Raw genomic sequence first — 19287 nt, 5'->3', positions numbered from 1 at the left:
TCCAATGAAGAAGAGAATCATCGATACCGAATGCATGCATTTTCGATAAGAGAGCTTGATGCCAAACTCTATCAAATGCCTTTGAAATATCAAGCGCAATAATCTTGCTTTCTCCAAAACGATGCAAAGATTTGTTCCACTGTTCGGTGAGATATACCATCAGATCACCAGTGGACCTATTGCTACGAAAGCCGTACTGCCGGTCATTAAGAAGCTTCCGTTCTTCAAGATATTTCTTGAGCTGGAAATTAATCAGCGTTTCCATGACCTTGGAAAGAAGGGACGTGAGTGCAATTGGTCGATAGTTGGAGGGTGAGGAGGATTCGCCTTTTTTAGGGACAGGCTGGACAAATGCGGTTTTCCATCCACTCGGAACGAGTCCAGTAGAGTAGGACAGATGAAAAAGCTTACGCAGTGGTTTTGCCAGCGTGGAAGAACACCTCTTCAGAACGATGGGAGGGATACTATCCGGGCCAGCGGATTTGTGTATGTCAAGGTCTTTCAGGACTCTTGCCACTGTACGAGTGCCTGAGAACATACAAATAAATGTTTTTTTTTGCTTTTTTTAATGAAATTTGATCGAGTTCAAAAAATTCTAGTTCTTTTTGTGGTGTCTCATAGATCTGATCAATATATATGTTTTGAGCTAAGACAATAAGCTTTCAGATGGTATAAAATATTTTTTATAGCTTGTTAGGGAAAAAAATTGAATATAAATGACGTGAGAAGATAAAAATTCATGTTTTTTTGCTTTTTTTGATAAAATGATTCTTTTTCAATAAATTATTTTTATACTTTTTGCGCATTATAAAAATTTAATGGTTTTATTCTTAAGAAGAAATACTTGGCTTTTAAATTGCATAATTTTTTTTGTAAGCTTTTAAAATAAAAAAATTAATATAATGAGAAAATAAAAAAGGTATTTTTTTTTTAGCTTTTTCTTGTAAATTATGATTGTTTGAAATAAGTAAACGCTTCAATCGACTCATTTTAAACAAAAGCACACAACCTGTTTTCTGACGACGTTATCACGTAAAATCATCGTCCGTAAACCGGCTTTACAGACAACATCTTTTTTTTAAAACTGTAGAAGATTTTTGCTGAAGATTTTTTAAATAAAATAATTCTAAATAAACATTTCAAAATAAATTCATCAATTCAAACATTTAAGTGTGTAATAAAATTAAGAAACTTTATTTTATTTCTTGATTATAATATTTTCTCTTAAAGTGGCTTATAGACGCCTCTACTTGAATTACATTTATACTTGTTTACTTACTGCAGAATGGCAGAACTCTTCACTTTAAGTGCTTAACCTACTTGATAATGTGATAATTTTTTTATTTCTTTGAAGGTTAATTTTTATTTTTATTTTTGGAACAAGCCATCGATGAAATATAATTAAAACTTTAGATTTCTTGCTTACAGTAAAGCCTTTAGCCTTTGATACTTTCCGACCTTAAAAATCATTTGCACGGTCATTTCTCGACGAACAGTCAAGAAATTTGTTACACTGGGAATGCGAAATATTACATACAAATTGCCAATTTTTTTTGTTCAAATTAACGGCTCCAAAATGGTGGGCAGAATAAGTGTTTGAATAGAATTTTCTTTTTCTCAATACATAGTACATAAGATAGAAATTTTAATTGATATCAAAAAGAATAGATAAAAAGAGTAGGTACTTTTTAAACATCAAATTAAAATCGAAAGTTATACTACCTATTTCTTTAAGCCCTGATTAGTCAGTCAGTTAGACTATCAGAAGAATAAATGTCAATATAAAAAAAAAACTTTTATTCCTAGGAATTAGCTCTATCTGAGGTTTATTTGACTATTTAAAAATTGGCCCTAAAAGAAAAAAAAAAATTGAAAATGCAACTTTTTTGAAAACTTTGACCGTTACATATGAGAAAAGAAAAGAAAACTGATCGAGATACAAAATTGTTTCATCTGAGTCTAAATTACCTACTTCAAATTTCAGCAAACAACATTTTTGGATTCTTAAAGCTTGCTATTGAGCTAATTTTTTTTTTTTTTAAACAAAAAATTGAATATTTTAAAAAGTGTTTGCGGCACAAAAATAGGGTTTGCTTTAAAAAATTTTGTTTCCAAAAACTTAAAAAAGTCATTCTTTCAAAATGTCTCCACTGTCTTGAGCAAACCGGAAGTGCACTTTTTAAACTTAAAAATGAAATAAAAGAAACTGTACGACTGGGTTGCACGAACTTCCTTTAGTTTAGAGCTCAAGTATATAGAAATTTGTTAAATGTACATAATGTACTCAAAATTAAACCCGTTTTTCAAAGGAAAAAAACAAAATCTTAAATCAGCAATTTTTTCCTAAGTAATTTAAAAAAAAAAAAAATAATTGAATAAAATTGATATGGAATTTTGTAGCAAAAAAAAATATGTTCGTCCGTTAATTTCAGTCTTATTTTAGCGGAATTTTGAAATACAAAACCATTGTTGAGGCTTTAGGAAGCTTGTGGAGTTCTAAAGGCTACAAATTTAGATGCCAGGAAAAACCTTTTGTTTTTAATCATTTAAAATTGTATCTGTTAACTTCAGGCATGCCTGCGAAGAAGATCAAAATAATTTTATAGTTGCGTTGGTCCGCTTTGAAACTTTTTATTCATGACTCTTTTATTCTTGCATCTTTTTTCAATTTGTTTAATAAATTTAATTAATGTTTATAGTAATTACTGACCATAACATTAAATTAAATTATATTATAGAAATCTTTATTACACATTTAACAAATTAAAAAAAAATATCTTAAAAATAATAGGAATCATTTTCAATTAAAACATAAAATTTTACTTAAATTATAATTAAAAACTACACTTAATCCCTGTTTAATAGAATTCAGTTATTTTATAGCTGACAAATCATTATAACTTTCTACGGCTAGCTGTCGCAAAAGTTTCGATGTTGGATAGCCAGTTTGTTCAACCAAATTGTAAAATTGACCTTTGCTGTCCTGTAACAACTCATTAGCGTGACCCATTTCGATAACTTTGCCTCCATCCATCACCAACACTCTATCACTTCTCATAACCGTATGTAAGCGGTGAGCAATTGTCAAAACTGTACAATCAATAAATTTTCTTCGAATTGCAGCTTGAATTTGCATATCAGTTCTGTAAGAAAGAAATAAAATTTATAAAAGAATCGATTAGAAAATATTTTAAAATATACTTTGGATCAACACTGGCAGTTGCCTCATCTAAAATCAGAACTTTGTTGTGTCTCAAAATTGCTCTAGCCAAGCAAATCAACTGCCTCTGGCCCATGCTAAAGTTTGAACCACCATCATGGACAATAAAACTCAGTCCACCCTCCAGAGATGATACATAAGATTTCATCTCCACCTCAGATAGAGCACGCCACATGTCTTCTTCGGTTTTCTTATGAAACGGATCCAAATTGTAACGTATTGTTCCCGAAAACAATACCGGATCTTGTGGAATTATTGAGATTCTACTCCTCAAATCATGCAATCCCAATTGACACACATCGTGTCCATCAATTTTAATGATGCCTTCTGTGTATGCCAATCGAAACATGGCTTGAATAATTGAAGATTTCCCAGCACCCGTTCGTCCAACAATTCCAATCTTTTCTCGAGGATTGATGGTAAATGTCAAACCCTTTAAGATATAATCTCCCTTTTCTGCATATTTCAATTTCGCATCGATAAAATCAATTCGGCCATCTTGAGGCCATGTTTTATCTGGTTTATGCTTTGCATCTGATTCCAAAGGTGGCTCAGAGGGTAAATCGGCATATTCAATTATACGCTCGACACTAGTCATCTGGTTTTCTAATTCAGCAGTTTGTCGCATTCCCCATTGACAAACAACTACCAAAGACATGGATTGTGTAATAGCTAAGCCAACATCTCCACTTGCAAAGTCAAAATCCAAGACTAGAAAACTAAAAGTTACCGTCAAAGTATACAGAACGCAGAATATATCCGTCCAAAAGGCAAAAGCCCGATTAGTGGCTGTAAAAAGGTATAAAGCTGATGTATTGGCATTTTGAAAACTATGAAACTCTGCTTCAACTATTTTCGTGGCATTCATTGCTCGAATTGTTGTAAGTCCATGGAAGGTTTGATTTGTGTGCGAATAAACTGGACTTCGTGCTGAAAGATGAATAAAGTGTTTACAATTGAAGTTTGCATTAATAATGGGCCGTTTAATAACTTACACATGCTTTCCATTCGTTTAAGACTTCTACTTGCCCCGATGTACAATTGACGACCTAAATAAAGCAGGCCAACTAGAACCAGAGCTGGGAGGAAAAGCCAATAGTTTGCTATTGCTACTACCACAATTACAGACATTGAATATGTAAGAAACTGAAAAGATAGATAAAATGATTTTAAATAAAAATAAACAACAACAGCAATAGAGGGTGCTTGGACCCTTGGACGCATACAATAGATGCATAGACGCATATGGAGGTAAAGAAGCACTGTCGCATAGACTCATGGAAAAAAAGACACTTAAGGGTCATAATCATGGAGGTGGAAACTTTGATGTCCAAGCATTTTTTTAAATCATAATAACATTTAATTAACGGGTTTTTCTCATTTACAAACTAAAATAATAGGCACGCTTCTAGGAATATATATGTTTCGTTTAGAAAGGTTTCCATTTCTTTTTTATTGCAGCTAGTATACTCAAAAAAAGCGTTACCGGACATGTCCATAACTCAAAAACTGATATTCAAATAATGGCTTAAAAACACAATAAAGTCAATTATTTTTGAGTATTCCTTTTCTTGGCACTATTTTTTATATATTATAGTAAGAGATGTCCCAAGAAAAATGACGTATCGTACCAAAATTTCTTAAAGTGTCAATATTTTAATCATCTAACGTACAAATGGTGCTGTTATCAGTTTTTTATGGATAAATATATTAAATGTATGTTATAAGCTAGTTTTAGTTTCATTTTTGAGTAGCGTACATTAATTAACGGTCATTCCTTGAACGCTTGTTTTGGGGTATATTTAGACTAACATTTATTTTTTTTTTTTGGTGATATTATGATCAAAAATCAAGGCCACTATAATATAATCTCAAAAATATTTTTTTTTACTTTGTGATATAAAAATAAAAATAAATTAAGGTCAAAACATCATTTCCGGAACGATCTTAGAATGTGAATAAATAATGTGATCTTAGCTTACCTTACACTCATACATTTTTTGGACAATTTTAATCAGTATCCCATCTTAGTATGGCTGTTATATACACTTTTATGAAAAACAAAAGAAATAATAATTTTTATCAAAAAAACAAAACCGACTTCCATGGGTTTTATGGTTTTTCTCATAATTTCTATGACAATAACTGGACGAAATTGAAATGGGACCACACTGCAGGCACCAGCCTTCCAATACAAAAAGAATTATCAAAATTGGTTCGCTTAGTCCAAAGTTATGAGGTAATAAACACAAAAAAAAAAAAACACAAATACAGACGAATACTTATTGGAAGTCGGTAGAAATTACTTATGGCCTAGGTATTTCTGGCATGCATAAAAATAGCATTTTTTTCGAAATTTGTCTCTGAACCAATAAATAAAGTTATATTTGATTTATTTAAGACTTAGGCCCAATTTATTCACACTCCATTAAATTCAAAGTCGCCATTAAAAAAGGAAAATTTTAAAATTTTTATGCGATTTGACAGTTTTATAATTTTTAATGGAGCCTTTAAATATAATGGAGAGTGAATAAATTGTGCCTTACTGTCTTAATATAATGATACATCATTCACATTGATACTATTTCTAGACCCCTAAGGTCGTTTTGAAGAGATCACCACCATTTCCAGAAACGCTTTTCCTTGTACCTACTATTTTTTGGGGTTTTGCGGTAAATTGAAAAATAAACATTTTTGTACTCTGCTCGTTCAGAAACCGACAAATTATGGTCGGAAAAAGTGTTTTAACAAAATGAATGAAAGTGAATTCCTCAAATTGCGTCTGTTTTTTTTAGCGCAGTCTTTCATGTTTTTCCCATTCGTGGTAAATTTTGGTTATCATAATTATATTTTTGTGTTTTCATATTTGGTAATTTATAGTTTTCCGCGATAAATTCAGTTCTCCAGAGATTTTTTAACAGACACACCGAAATTATGACTTGCAACAAAAGATGCACTAATTTCAATGTTAAGTTCCGCTGTTTTGCCCATTTTTTTACAAATCGGAGCCTTAACAAGTCTGTCAGTTTTATGCGTGCTTGAAACAAATAAAATGCATTACCTTACCTTACCAACATTGAAAAAGAACGTTTGTCAAAATACTTTCCCTCAGAAATTAGCACTTTTTATACAAAAAATGCAGCCTCGAAGCATAATACCAACTATATTACTGACATTTCAATAACCGTCAACTTACTTATTTTATGTTTAACCGTTACAGATTATTCTTACCAGTAAGAAAAATCTTCATTTTGTTTTTCCGACCATGTAAAAAAAAGTTGATTTTTTGAGAATTCGGTCCTCGAAATTTCCCTCCTTTTGAAACCTTTAACGCAAAGACGCATATTAACTTACCTCCAAAACATCCAACAATGTCAGCGGCATTTGCACATCCACAATATTCATATCATTTGCAAACCGATTAATTATCCTCCCAGATGAATTGGTATTGAAAAAGTACATAGAAGTCCTTATAATTCCATTGAATAATCTCTGATGAAGTTTAAAAGAAATTCTATGACAGACTTTAAAAAATCCATAAGTACGCATTATGTAGAAAATCAAAGTGAAAACTATCAAAATCGAATAAAGAATAACTTTGCGTTTCCGTTCTCGATCAAATGGTACAGTATTTAATGACTCTTCTTTTGTTGTTTTTAATGGCAGTTCCTCTTCCCAAGTTGCCCTAAAAAAATTAGTTATTTTCAAAATTCTATAGAATTGTAAATAAGTTCTTACCATTTCGATACAAAAATATCCAAACCCGATAACTGACATCTAGAAGCAATAAACAACAGCAACACAAATCCAATAAGTGTAGAATTGCCAAGAGTTCGAAAATACTCGAAATATGTTGATACTTTAACTGATCCCTGAGCTTTTTGTTCCTTTCTGTCAAAACCTTTATCGATAAGTTGCACCTTATCCGGTCTTTTTGTCTCTAAAATACTCTCATTTCTTTGAAGAAGATTCATTTCTTCTACATCTGCATGGGGTGCGAAGCCATGATAAATCTGCTTCTTCAAAGCGTGATATTGACCTTGGCTCTGAATGCTTCCATTTTCCATTATAATCATGTGGGTAGTGTCTTTTAAGTGTCTCGAATGATGAGTTACCAAAATACGAATTTTCGAATCTAAAAATTTCAAAATGCATTTTTCAAGAATATTCTTTCCAACATATGAATCTACAGCAGAGAGGGGATCATCCAAGAGATAGATATCTGCTTTCTTGTAAATAGCTCTAGCTAAGCTTATTCTAGCCTTCTGACCACCACTTAAACTCACTCCTCGTTCGCCAATAATAGTTGAATCTCCATAGCGGAAGGCATCAATATCTCTTTGGAGAGCACAAACCTTAACAACCTCTTTATAACGTTCTTCGTTAAATTTTTCGATAAATATTATATTATCTCGGATACTGCCCTCGAATATCCAAGGTTCTTGTGGAGAATAACTCAGAATACCGTTGACTTCTATATTCCCCACGATAACTTCAAGCTCACCTAAAATAGCATTGAGCAGACTGGACTTGCCAGAACCAATACTTCCAATAATTCCCAAGAATTCATTTTCCTGAACTTGGAAACTACATCCACTAACATGTTCCCTAGGGCTGTCACCTTTATCCCAACTTGCATGAAGATTATGAACTACAAGTCCTTTTTTGAGAGCAACAGGATTGTGAATTCTTCCAAAGAAATTCGTCACCTCGACATCATGTTCAGCTTCATAGGCAAAATTTTCAATACCTCCATCGGCTGGATCTTCACTTTGCAAAAGAAAGTGTACAGCTCTTTTGGAAATAACCAATATTTCAGCCCAAGTTGTCAATGCTAAAGGCCAAAAGTGTAAAAGTGAGTCGTCTAATGCTTCAAAGAACGACGATAAAATGAAGACTTTCTTTGAAGTAATTACACTTCCAGTGAAGACATAAGTCACCAGACACAAAAATAAAGCAAAGTTTGAAACCATTGTGGTACATTGAAGAGCCGCATCGACCACCATCATACCTCTTATAGCTTTTAACTCAGTTTTTCGTACAGCACTTACAAGTCTAGCGAATGACTTCTCCCAAGCATACATCTTGATCACTTGAATTGCATGAACAATTTCATTCATGAATTTTACTCGAATATCAGCATTCTTTGCGGTTTCACTTCTGTAATGGGCAACTACTTTGGCAGACCAAATTTGCAGCGGAATGAATAAAGCAAGAAATCCAATTCCTACTAAAGCTGGCCAACCAATTTCCTTGTACATAAGATAGCCAAATATGACAGCTTCGATGGGACCCTTCCAAAGGTCGTGGAAGAAATAGAATCCTAAATCTAGCTGACTGAGATCATTTGATAGGAGGATAATAGCTTGACTACTAAGTCCATCGTTATAAGCTGTAATCGAAGATCGAAGACATTTTCTATAGACTAATCCAGAGCAGGCAAGTCGAATTTTCACTCCTACTTCGAATATGTAAAACATAAATGGATGAAATGCAAGTGTTGTAGTTAAGGAACATAAAACGATGCCAGTGGCATAGAAGTAGGCTTGTTTTTCAGAAACATCCGGTTTGGTTTCGGAGAAATGTGATATTAAACCACCAAGGAATAATGGTTGTAATGAACTGTGAGAAAAAAATATATACAGAAGATGGATTTTAAAGATTTTATACAAGCTTACCTAACTGAGATTTCTAAAATAGAGTATAGTACACATATCGGCACAAAGGACCAACCATATGCTCGAAATATCATTCGCAATAAGCTGGGTTTGGGTTTCTTCATTTCTTCTTCCCAATATCTGATGAGGCCATTTGTTGTGGTTGTACTATCGAGGCTGGGTTTGTGCTCATAAAGATCTTCTAATTCAAGTTTGTCACGCAGACCTTTTTTAAAGATTTTATGAAGCCACCTGAAGAGAGGAAAAGTATATAAATATATCTTAAGTATGGTAGCTACATTATAAACAAAACAAACAAGGTCATAATACATAGGTGCTTCGGGAGAATGTACAGTGCCGGATTAGCCTCAAGGCAAACAAGGCAGCTGCCTAGGGGCCCCACTTCAGCTAGGGGCCCCTCGCCCTGACTACGAAACAAAAAAAAATTCAATAAAAAACAGCGTTACATTTGTATTTTTTCGGTATTTTTGATAAGGGGAAAAATGGAAAATCAACCCAGAAAATGGGAAAACAGTCAGCTCAAAATATACCACGTTTAAATACCAAACGTTCTTTTTACAACATTTAAAATCAAAATTCATCATATTTATACAACAAATTAAAAAAAAACTACTTCTTCCCATGTGCTTCACCATTAATATTTAAACTGTAAATCTCTTCTTAAAAAAAACCATTATTATTACCTACTGGTCTATTCGAATATTATTCCAACGACATCGAACCAGAGTTTAGCTAGAGATGGTGCCATTCAAGCTCTTCATGTTGCAATCAGTGAATATGTCAGAAAAATCTGAGATTGTGCATGCAGAAAAGTTACTCAAAATAATATTAGATAAAATTGTCCAATAAACGTTCCCAACTTGTATTGTAGCTTAAGAATCTACAGAAATTTGATGATTTCTAACGTCTGCTTCTACACGAAGATTTTGGAAAAGAAATTGGTATCGTTTATATTGAATAGCTCTATTGTTGTTAATTTTAACAAAAATTGACAAAGGTAAGATTTATTAACAGTAAAATTATCTAAAAAATAATATAAAAACCAATTCCGTGAGTTAATTAAATAAAATTTTATAGTTGGTCAAAGTGCGGGTTTGTCTCGCAAGGTAGGAGCAAAATGGAATTTTTTCATATATCTGACGAAGTTTGTTGGGGTAGTATAAAAATTATAAAATTTTATTTAATCAACTCACGTACCTAATTGGTTTGTATATCATTTTTTAGGATAATTTTATTTTTAATAAATCTTAAATTTGTCATTTTTTGTTTATTTGAACAACAATGGAGCTATTCAATAAAAACGATACCAATCTCTTTTCCAAGATGGTGGCTGCTCCCGACCTCCTGTCAGCCAAACAAATTAATTTTTATGATAAGGACAACCAGCAAAACACATTCCATGAAAAAAAATTTTGAGAAATGTGATTTCATGCCCATATTTTGAGTAATTTTCCTTGGCTATAATAATACAGTCAAATAAGGAGAAAAAAGGGGTAAATCTCGGAATGAATGTTAGTAGAAATTTTTTTTGCTCAATATCTTCCTTTTGCCATTCTATAACATATCTCAAAAGTCTAGAAAAATCTCATGTCCGCTTGTCGCGATTTCAAGGTCAAGTCGCGAAATGGAGATTTTCAAAATTAGCAAAAATAGGCTATGGTATTATATACACATATGATACATGATTTCAAGGTATTTTTTAATGCTAATTCCAAAAAATCTAAAATCAAGACAATCTGACGTCTCTGGAAAAAGTTATACCTGTTTTTCATCTGTCAACTCATATTATTATAACAGTTGCAAACTTACTGCCGAAAAACCCTTAAAAGTTATGGTAGATGAACCAAATTTTGCATGAAGATTTTAGAATCCATCATTATTAAAAATCAAAACAATCCATTACAAAAAATATATATACCTACGAAATAATGGTATTTTTTGATGGAGGGGCAAATTTTAGGATATCCACTAAAGAAGATTCTTGTTCATCTTAGGAATAAGTGTTAATAGGCTAATTTTTTCATTTTAATCTTTGTTTGGATATTCTTTAACTACCCTCAAAAATCTAAAAAAAATCTCATGTCCGCAAGTCCTAATTTTCTTGGTTTGAAAATAAGGTGCAGATTTTAAAAAATTGAAAAACTACACTTTAGATATTTGTGTCAGATCAACATGAATAAGGTGCATTACTTTTCAGGGATGGTCAGGTTGACTTGTTTGTGTGTTTTGTTGGAATAAGTGTTAAAAAATACCTTTAAATCATGTCGCCTATGTTGGTATACATATAAAAATTTAAACTTTTCTTATTAATTTTTTAAAATCTGCACCCTTTTTTCAAACCAAGAAAATCAGGACTTGCGGACATGAGATTTTTTTAGATTTTTGAGGGTAGTTAAAGAATATCCAAACAAAGATTAAAATGAAAAAATTAGCCTACTAGCACTTATTCCTAAGATGAACAAGAATCTTCTTTAGTGCATATCCTAAAATTTGCCCCTCCATCAAAAAATACCATTATTTCGTAGTTATATATATTATTTGTAATAGATTGTTTTGATTTTTAATAATGATGAATTCTAAAATCTTCATGCAAAATTTGGTTCATCTACCATAACTTTTAAGGGTTTTTCGGCAGTAAGTTTGCAACTGTTATAATAATATGAGTTGACAGATGAAAAACAGGTATAACTTTTTCCAGAGACGTCAGATTGTCTTGATTTTAGATTTTTTGGAATAAGCATTAAAAAATACCTTGAAATCATGTATCATATGTGTATATAATACCATAGCCTATTTTTGCTAATTTTGAAAATCTCCATTTCGCGACTTGACCTTGAAATCGCGACAAGCGGACATGAGATTTTTCTAGACTTTTGAGATATGTTATAGAATGGCAAAAGGAAGATATTGAGCAAAAAAAATTTCTACTAACATTCATTCCGAGGTTAAACCCTTATTTGACTGGATTAATAATAATAAAATCAAAATTGAAACTTTTTCATATGATTTCTCTTTCCAGTTTTATAATGAAACCGTAATGCCGACTTATAACGAGTCGATTTTCGCCGTGCGGCGAAGCTTTTCGGCGTCAGTCGAGTCGAGTGAACGTTAGGGCTGCCAGACATCCCGATTTCAAGGGGACAGTCCCAACATTTGGACCCTGTCCCGATATCTGTCCCGATTTACAAACTGTCCCGATTTTGTCCCGACATTCCGATTTCCTTCAAAAACTTTGGGAAAAAAAAATAAAAATTTTAAGCAAAAAAGCTTTTAGCTTCAATTTATTAACTCTCAAATAAAAAAAACTGGCAAATCACATAGAATTTTTAAAACTTCTTTTTTTAAAAGGCGACGCGTCGTTAAATTTTATGGAAATTTGAGATTGTTGCCTACATTTATTAAAAGATACATCAATTGACATTTTTTTTGATGATTTTTTATGGATAAGGCCCAATGTATTGACTATCCATTAAGTTTAAAGACACCATTAAAAAATAAAAATTTTTCAAATCGCATACGAATATTAAAACTTTCCATTTTATATGGTGACTTTGAATTAAATGGAGAGTGAATAAATTGAGACTAAGTTTAGTTTTCAAAAAATGAAATTTTGAACAATTCATATTTTTGCGTGAAATCCACAAAAATGTAGGAAATAAGTCAAGGAAAATATTGCAATCACACACGTGATTCTTTTTATCTGTTTTTAATAATTTTCGATTTCAAGTAATTTTTTGGTGTCCCCATTTGTCCCGACTTTTAAGACCTATTGTCCCGACATCAATTAAATTTTATCTGGCAGCCCTAGTGAACGTAAGCCGTACGCGACTAAAGTGACAATCCCCATACTAGAGTCAACTTTAAACGTGAGACATATCATGTGGCTAAAATCGACTCGTGAAAAGTCGGCATAGGTATACCTACTTATACCTTTTGAATCTAAGACATTTTCTTATAACTTATCGTTAATTAAAATTATCTGTGAACCATCAAGTTGCTAAAATTTTTTTGTTGAGATATCACTGCAATATTTATAATAGTTATTTCAAAACTTTTAGTTTACATTTATAAAATGACATGATAGGACACCAGATTATATCCGATTAGTCTCTAGTAAGTTACCTGCACAAATTTCTAACCTAACTTAAAAATAGCTTATGATATTGAAAAAGCATCGGAAAAGGGCCCAAGAATTATTTTGCCTAGGGGCCCATGACATGGTTAATCCGGCTCTGAGAATGTATCCTAAAAACAAAAGGAACTTTCGAAAGTATCTTAAAGCAAGTTGTGGATGAAGACAAAGCCATTGGTAACACATAGATAGAGAGTTATCACTTTCAAAATGTGCACCTATGTATTAGGGTGCTCCTTATTTTAAAACTTTTGAAATTACATTCTCCCAACCCGTCAAATGGTTCCCTCTCATGAAAAAAAAATTGTCAAAAAAAATTTTCCAAATCCGATAAAATTTAGGGGTCGCTACCGGGCTTTGAAAATTGGCCTGGTGGGCCCAAATAACAAAAACTTTTCTAGTTTCAATCTTCACCTAAAAAATCAGTTTCTATTCAAAATTTCAAGTTCCCTGCAATTTTCTCCCTGAAAAATATCTGCTTTCTGTGATTAAGGGTTGTGATAACGATTTTCCAGCTTATTTTTTTTATTATTTTCGTTAAATAAAAGTATGTATTTATCGTTTTTCGGTTTGAATGGTCATATAAAACTGTGAACGGGCTTGTTCTAATTTAGGTTCTGATTTAAAAAAGTTTTTTAATCAGCAAACGTAACAAGGAAAAAACCGGAAATTTGGTTGATAGGTGAAATATCATTTTTACCATTATCCTAAGCGAAAGAATGTTACCTTCTGAGAAACTTGAGCATTGTTCTTTCATAACAAGCAAAAAATATTAAAGAAGCTTGTTTTTTAATCTCAAAAATGTTATATTTAGGCAAATGGTTAGAAAAGACAAAAACTGATTAAGAGAAGTCAAATCGTACAATATAGGAAAAAATATTTTTCTTGAATGCTTAAAAATAAGAAAATATGATTGTTATTTATTTATTTATTTTTTTTATTTATTTATTTATCAAGTGCTTGTTTATATATTTTTAAAAATTATTTTTCGTTTAAAAAATTGCGCTTTTATTGAAAACGGATTTTAATCTGCCGAATTTGGAACACAAGAAGTGGTAACATTGAAATTCCGTCCAAAATCATCAACAAGGTCGAGGTCCCTAGCGAAACACTTGCTGTTCAGAATTAGTTTTGAGTGCAAAAACTTCATAGTACAGGTAAAATAGTACCTACATAAAATCAACAAATAAAAAAAAATTGTACACTCATGAAACTTGGAAAAAAAGTAAAAGTAAAATAAATTGCCTCAAAAACATTACAGCTAGAATCCAGAGAAAGCAACGGCCAACGGGCACCCCAGAAATATGAAAAATTCACAGTTCAGTTTTTAAGGGATATCAATGAAAAAAGGATTAATTCCCGGTTATTTTAATACTGTGTCACTTTATTGTATCCTTCAACAACTCTGAATGTACAAAAGTAATAGAAGAAAGCTTAATATTTCATAAATTAATTTTACCAGCAAGCCCAGCCACGTAGAAACAAAAAAATAAAGGGCTTTCTCTAATAAAAAGTAGTTTTGGATAATTTTTTCAATTTCTCGCTAAGACGACAAAACATTTTTGCATCTAGTTTTCTCTTTTTGAATTATAATTAATAAAAGTATTGAATCTTGAAAATAAAATAAGTATTAAATTACATGCTATTTTGAGAAAAATTAGTTTGTAATTTTTGTTTGAAAGATTTTTTTCAAAATTTTGAGTTTGAATATATTTTTTTCAAAAACTGTTATTTGAAAGAGCTTTATTTAAAAACATAATAAAAGAAAAAATTATTAGCTTTCCAAAAAAGTATATGAAGTTATTGTACCGTTGATTTTTAATGATTTTTTTCCAATCTAAGTCAAATTCCTAGAAAATTTGCCTTCCAGGCTAAAAAGAGGGGAATAAACCACCCCCCTCCCCTCCAATACGATGATCTTATCTCAACCAAATCAAACCGCTATGGTTTTCTGGCAAACTGCTGGTATATTACCTTGTATAAATAATAAAAAATGTTTAAACAAAACATAATTCATGTTTTTGAAATTAATTCCTCAAATTCACTATACCATGAAGCTTTAAATGCCGGTAGCGACCTCTAAATATTATTCAATTTTTTTAAATTTTTCAGACAATTTGTTTTTATGACAAAGAACAAAATGGCGGGTTGGGACGGTCAAAATTAACAAACAAATTTTTTTACCCAATATAAGGCGCACCCTACTATGTATTTTATTCGAAGAAGAATTCAATAAGGTTGGTGCTAATGTTCCGAGTTGAGCAACTTTGAGTAGTGAGCAATTTTGAACTAGTTCAAAATTTTGAATTTTTGTTATAATTTATAAGAAGAAAATAAATATATATTTAAGTACAACTTTAAAACAGTTTTAAGTACTTACACTTAAAAAATTTAATTTTCCATCCCTGCCACACAGAGAAAAATAGACCACATAAAATCGAACAAAAACAATAAGATTTCTCTATGGTTTTCATCCAAGAAGGAAACCTTATTAAAACAATCGGGTTTTCCTTATTGTTTTAAAATCTGCACCAGGCCGGGAATCGAAGCGAAGTCTTTAGATCATTAGTCACACAACTTACTTCCTGAACCAACCCACTATAAAAATATTAATCGCGATTTTTGTTCTAGCTCCAAGTTTGAAAAAAAAAAATTAACTTTTCACTCAAATTTTAAGAAGATTTTCCCTATAAAAATAATAAGAAATCCCTATAATCATTGATTTGAATAAGATTTCCTTATAAAACATAAAGGCAATAAAACAATAAGGCAATGGCAATCTGTTAGTTTTTAGGTGGTAATATTTTTCTCTGTGCACAGTATCAGCTCGCTGTATCACCTTATTCTTAGTTTTATTAATATATACTCTTGTACATATAACATTTTTTTTTTTTTAATTTATTCATTCAAATCACATACAGTACACTGAGGTTGAAAAAAAAACTTAAAATCAACAAAATCAACGATAATTTTAAAATCATACTAGAAAGATGTTGATTTAAAGTGGTTTTTAATCATAAAACATTCTAAATCAAAGTTGTTTCAGTTTGGAAAAAAAAACACAAAAAATAAAAATAAAAAAATTCTGCAGCCACTATGGATTGATCCCACAACTCTTGGGTCACTAGGCCAGTGTTTTATCATCTGTCTATCTCACTTTTGAAAAATAAACTGCAACTTAAGCTGAAGTCTGTCAAAATTGTGTTTTAAATTTTCCTGCGTTGTTTCAGCTTTAATTTATATTTTATAGCCTGTTACTACAGCCTAAATGAGATAATTTCGCAAATAAGTTCAGTTCCAATTTCAAGTTAAACAGTTTCATATAAGATTTGAGTTTTATTATCTAATTTGAGTTCATTAAAAAATTTTAGCCTGCCCCGAATTTCGCCATTAAAAATCCATGATTTACTTCACTTATGTCGTTTTCTATTGACGAATCTCAGAATGAGATTTGTGAATTTGACAGCTGAAAGGGGGGGTGAAGAGGGGAAATAGTGGACAAATCTCAGATTTCATGATCTATTTGCGTCCTGAGATTCAAAAAAATGACAAAAAAATGAATCTGAGATTCAAGAATCTGATTCTGGATTTTTATCAAGATTCACGCATACAAACACACGCACTTTCACACACACTCCTCTGTTTGACATTTGTCTTAACATTTGTTGTTGTTTTATTTTTTTTATACGCACAGATTTTGCACACAATTACAAAACTAGATTTCATATTCTATTTGCAGTGGAAAATCTGAGAGTTTTACACAAAAATCTCAAAAGTCAATAGAAAACGACATTAGACATTCTAAAACGGCGTACTACCAGTGGCGTATCCAGAAAAAAATTTGGAGGGGGCTAGAAAATTTGTCAAACATTTTTTAGAGGGGTACGAAAAATTTTTGTCTCTAATTTATTCATCGTCGACAGCTTCGTACTACTGTCTCCTGTTTTCAAAGTTCTTGTGTGACAAACACCATTTTCGATTATAAACGCCCATGTTCCGCAATTCGACCGAAAGTGAATTGAAATCACTTTTAAATTTTACGTGAAATAAAATATCATATTCTTCATTTGGATCAATTTCAAAAACTTCGAAATTGCTTCGAACTGTCATAGCTGAAGGATCATCCTTTTTAATTTTGTTTCTGAAGTTTAATTATTACTGCTGGATGCAATTTTATCGGCAATTTTAATGGAAAAAAAGAAGAATTCAAAAGAAAAAATGAGGAGACACAAATAAGCTATGATAATATTTTGTCCAAAAATTATAGATTCATTGAAAAAGGCACCAAATTTACAAACCGAAATAATGTGAATTGAATTCGATCAGAAAATCTAAATGAGTGAAAAATGCAGAAAGTGAAAGTCTAGAAACTAATTTTCCATTAAGTTATTTTAGATGTTTAATTCGAAATATATATTTTTTCGTAATATGTTGCTTTTTTAATCCGAATTCGCAGTCCAAACTGGCATTTGCTGAAAGAAACCATTAGTTACATAAGTTGACCACTAAGATTTTGAGATATCAAATATTTCTACTTCCAATGGCTTTGAGAAGTATATAATTTTTGAAAAAAGTGTTTATTGAGATTGCATAAGAACTTTTGCAAAATTAAACGGTGATGTTATTCGACGTACGTATTATACTAAAAAGTGATCTGAAAATTTCGAATTGGACTTAAATCCGAAAAAAATCACCCAACCCCCAGCTACAGCTAATGCTCTTACTCAAACAAACACATATAGCCGTTTCAGAATTTGGAGGGGGCTCGAGCATCTGAGCTGCCTCTAAATCTATAAGATTTTCGAACAAGTTTCAGTCAAGCATATACATTACAATGAAATTAGGTAAAAAATAACATGATCTGGAAGGCTTGGGGGGGCTTGAGCCCTCCCCTCAATACGCCACTGCGTACTACCTATATATGAAATGAATATTTGATTTTTGGATACATGACTTGATACATGCTTAAAAACATTCAGAAATTAAGATTGATACTCAGAAACTGTCTATTAACTCGCATATTTCCTGAAAAAAAAAGTTCAAAATAGGAAAAGTTTTCCGAACGTGATCAAATTTTTGAACTTCTGGGAAAAAGTGTTCACGATAAGGTCTCTCAATCAAGTTCTTGTTCAGAATAGGGCTGAATATTTTCAAACAGAATCTAAAAAATAATATCCATCCGAAATGTAAATACCATATTGTCTTATAACAATCTGAAAGAAATGTAATTCTCTATCAAGCTCCAGAATATTCGATGTTGAATACCTAGTTTTTTTTTTTTTATTGTAAAAACGTTGGTAAATTCACAATTTTTTGTATCCAATTCTGGTTGGGCGTTAAGCCAAAGTAATTGTTCTAAGTAGATCCACTCAAAAGATACATTATGTATTAGTTTCAGATATTTGACACTATTGGTCCTATTTCTCCCAAAAAAACACTTACCAGAAACTCCATTTTGAAAATATATTTGCTTCTAAAATTGGATTAGGTGGTCTTTTAATATTTCTTCTTGAACGATTCATTATTCACTTTATTTATTTCGATTTCTTTAATCACTAAGGGGCTTATAAGCTCTTTGATTTTTATTCTGTAATTATCTCCTAAGTAGCCACCACATCGAATGACACTAACCGAACATTTGAAAATTTAATTTCAAAAAAAAAACTTAACTCAGTTTGATTGCTGCATGTTCATATGTGACCATTTTTTTTTTTTTTTTCTATATTTTATCTTATTTGACACTGGATATCTTAATCCAAAATATACATTTCTTCAAAAAACACTGACACTTTAAGACTTTGGATGAGAAATTTATGGTTGAAAGAAATGGGTATTTAGGCTGGACATTGACGAAGAATCGGCTGTATGTCTAATTAAACATTGTATAGGTGTTCAACTGAAGTTTTAATAGCCCTTCAAGATACTTTTATATCGTACATCTAGTCAATGGATAAAATAGATAATATATCAAACTTTTCTATGCCTTAAATTCGTTGAAGTATTGATGTGCGATATCTTATCGAAGGGAAGTTATCAAAAAATGTATTACTATTGAATTATAATTTAATTTAGCATAATTATTATCTTGATAACAAATAAATTGATTAAGGGTGAAATCTGTTGGTTTTGTTGTTTTGGGAAAACTCCTGATTTTAGTAAATATTACGTTTCAGTCTGAGTACCTAAACAATTTTGGTATTGGCTAGTGGAAACTTTTAGAGTTGAATGCAAACTAAATGATAACAAAAGTATCATCG

The 19287-nt window shown here is 31.4% G+C and overlaps 1 protein-coding gene across 1 annotated transcript; it reads right to left on the bottom strand.

Moving 5' to 3' along the window:
• Window positions 1-2733: 2733 nt before the first annotated feature.
• LOC129913400 (probable multidrug resistance-associated protein lethal(2)03659) lies at window positions 2734-18712 on the bottom strand. Its single transcript, XM_055992030.1, has 7 exons — window positions 18473-18712; window positions 8899-9129; window positions 6959-8842; window positions 6575-6905; window positions 4216-4366; window positions 3202-4150; window positions 2734-3143 (listed from the first exon to the last, which is right to left on the bottom strand). The coding sequence occupies exons 1-7, from the start codon at window positions 18550-18552 to the stop codon at window positions 2873-2875; spliced, it is 3897 nt and encodes a 1298-aa protein (XP_055848005.1). The 5' UTR covers window positions 18553-18712; the 3' UTR covers window positions 2734-2872.
• Between the last annotated feature and the right edge of the window lie 575 nt (window positions 18713-19287).

The sequence above is a fragment of the Episyrphus balteatus genome, chromosome 3 (genome assembly GCF_945859705.1).
Source record: "Episyrphus balteatus chromosome 3, idEpiBalt1.1, whole genome shotgun sequence".
NCBI lineage: Eukaryota > Metazoa > Arthropoda > Insecta > Diptera > Syrphidae > Episyrphus > Episyrphus balteatus.
This window is presented reverse-complemented; position numbering and strand designations above follow the sequence as displayed.

Bases quoted from the DNA above. Each gene is read 5' to 3' on its own strand.
- LOC129913400 (XM_055992030.1), bottom strand. From the start codon at position 18,552: ATGAATCGTTCAAGAAGAAATATTAAAAGACCACCTAATCCAATTTTA. The intron at 9,130-18,472 runs GTAAGTGTTTTT...TCCTCTCTTCAG, and splicing joins TTTTCAAAATGGAGTTTCTG to GTGGCTTCATAAAATCTTTA. The intron at 4,151-4,215 runs GTAAGTTATTAA...TTCATCTTTCAG, and splicing joins TAAACGAATGGAAAGCATGT to CACGAAGTCCAGTTTATTCG.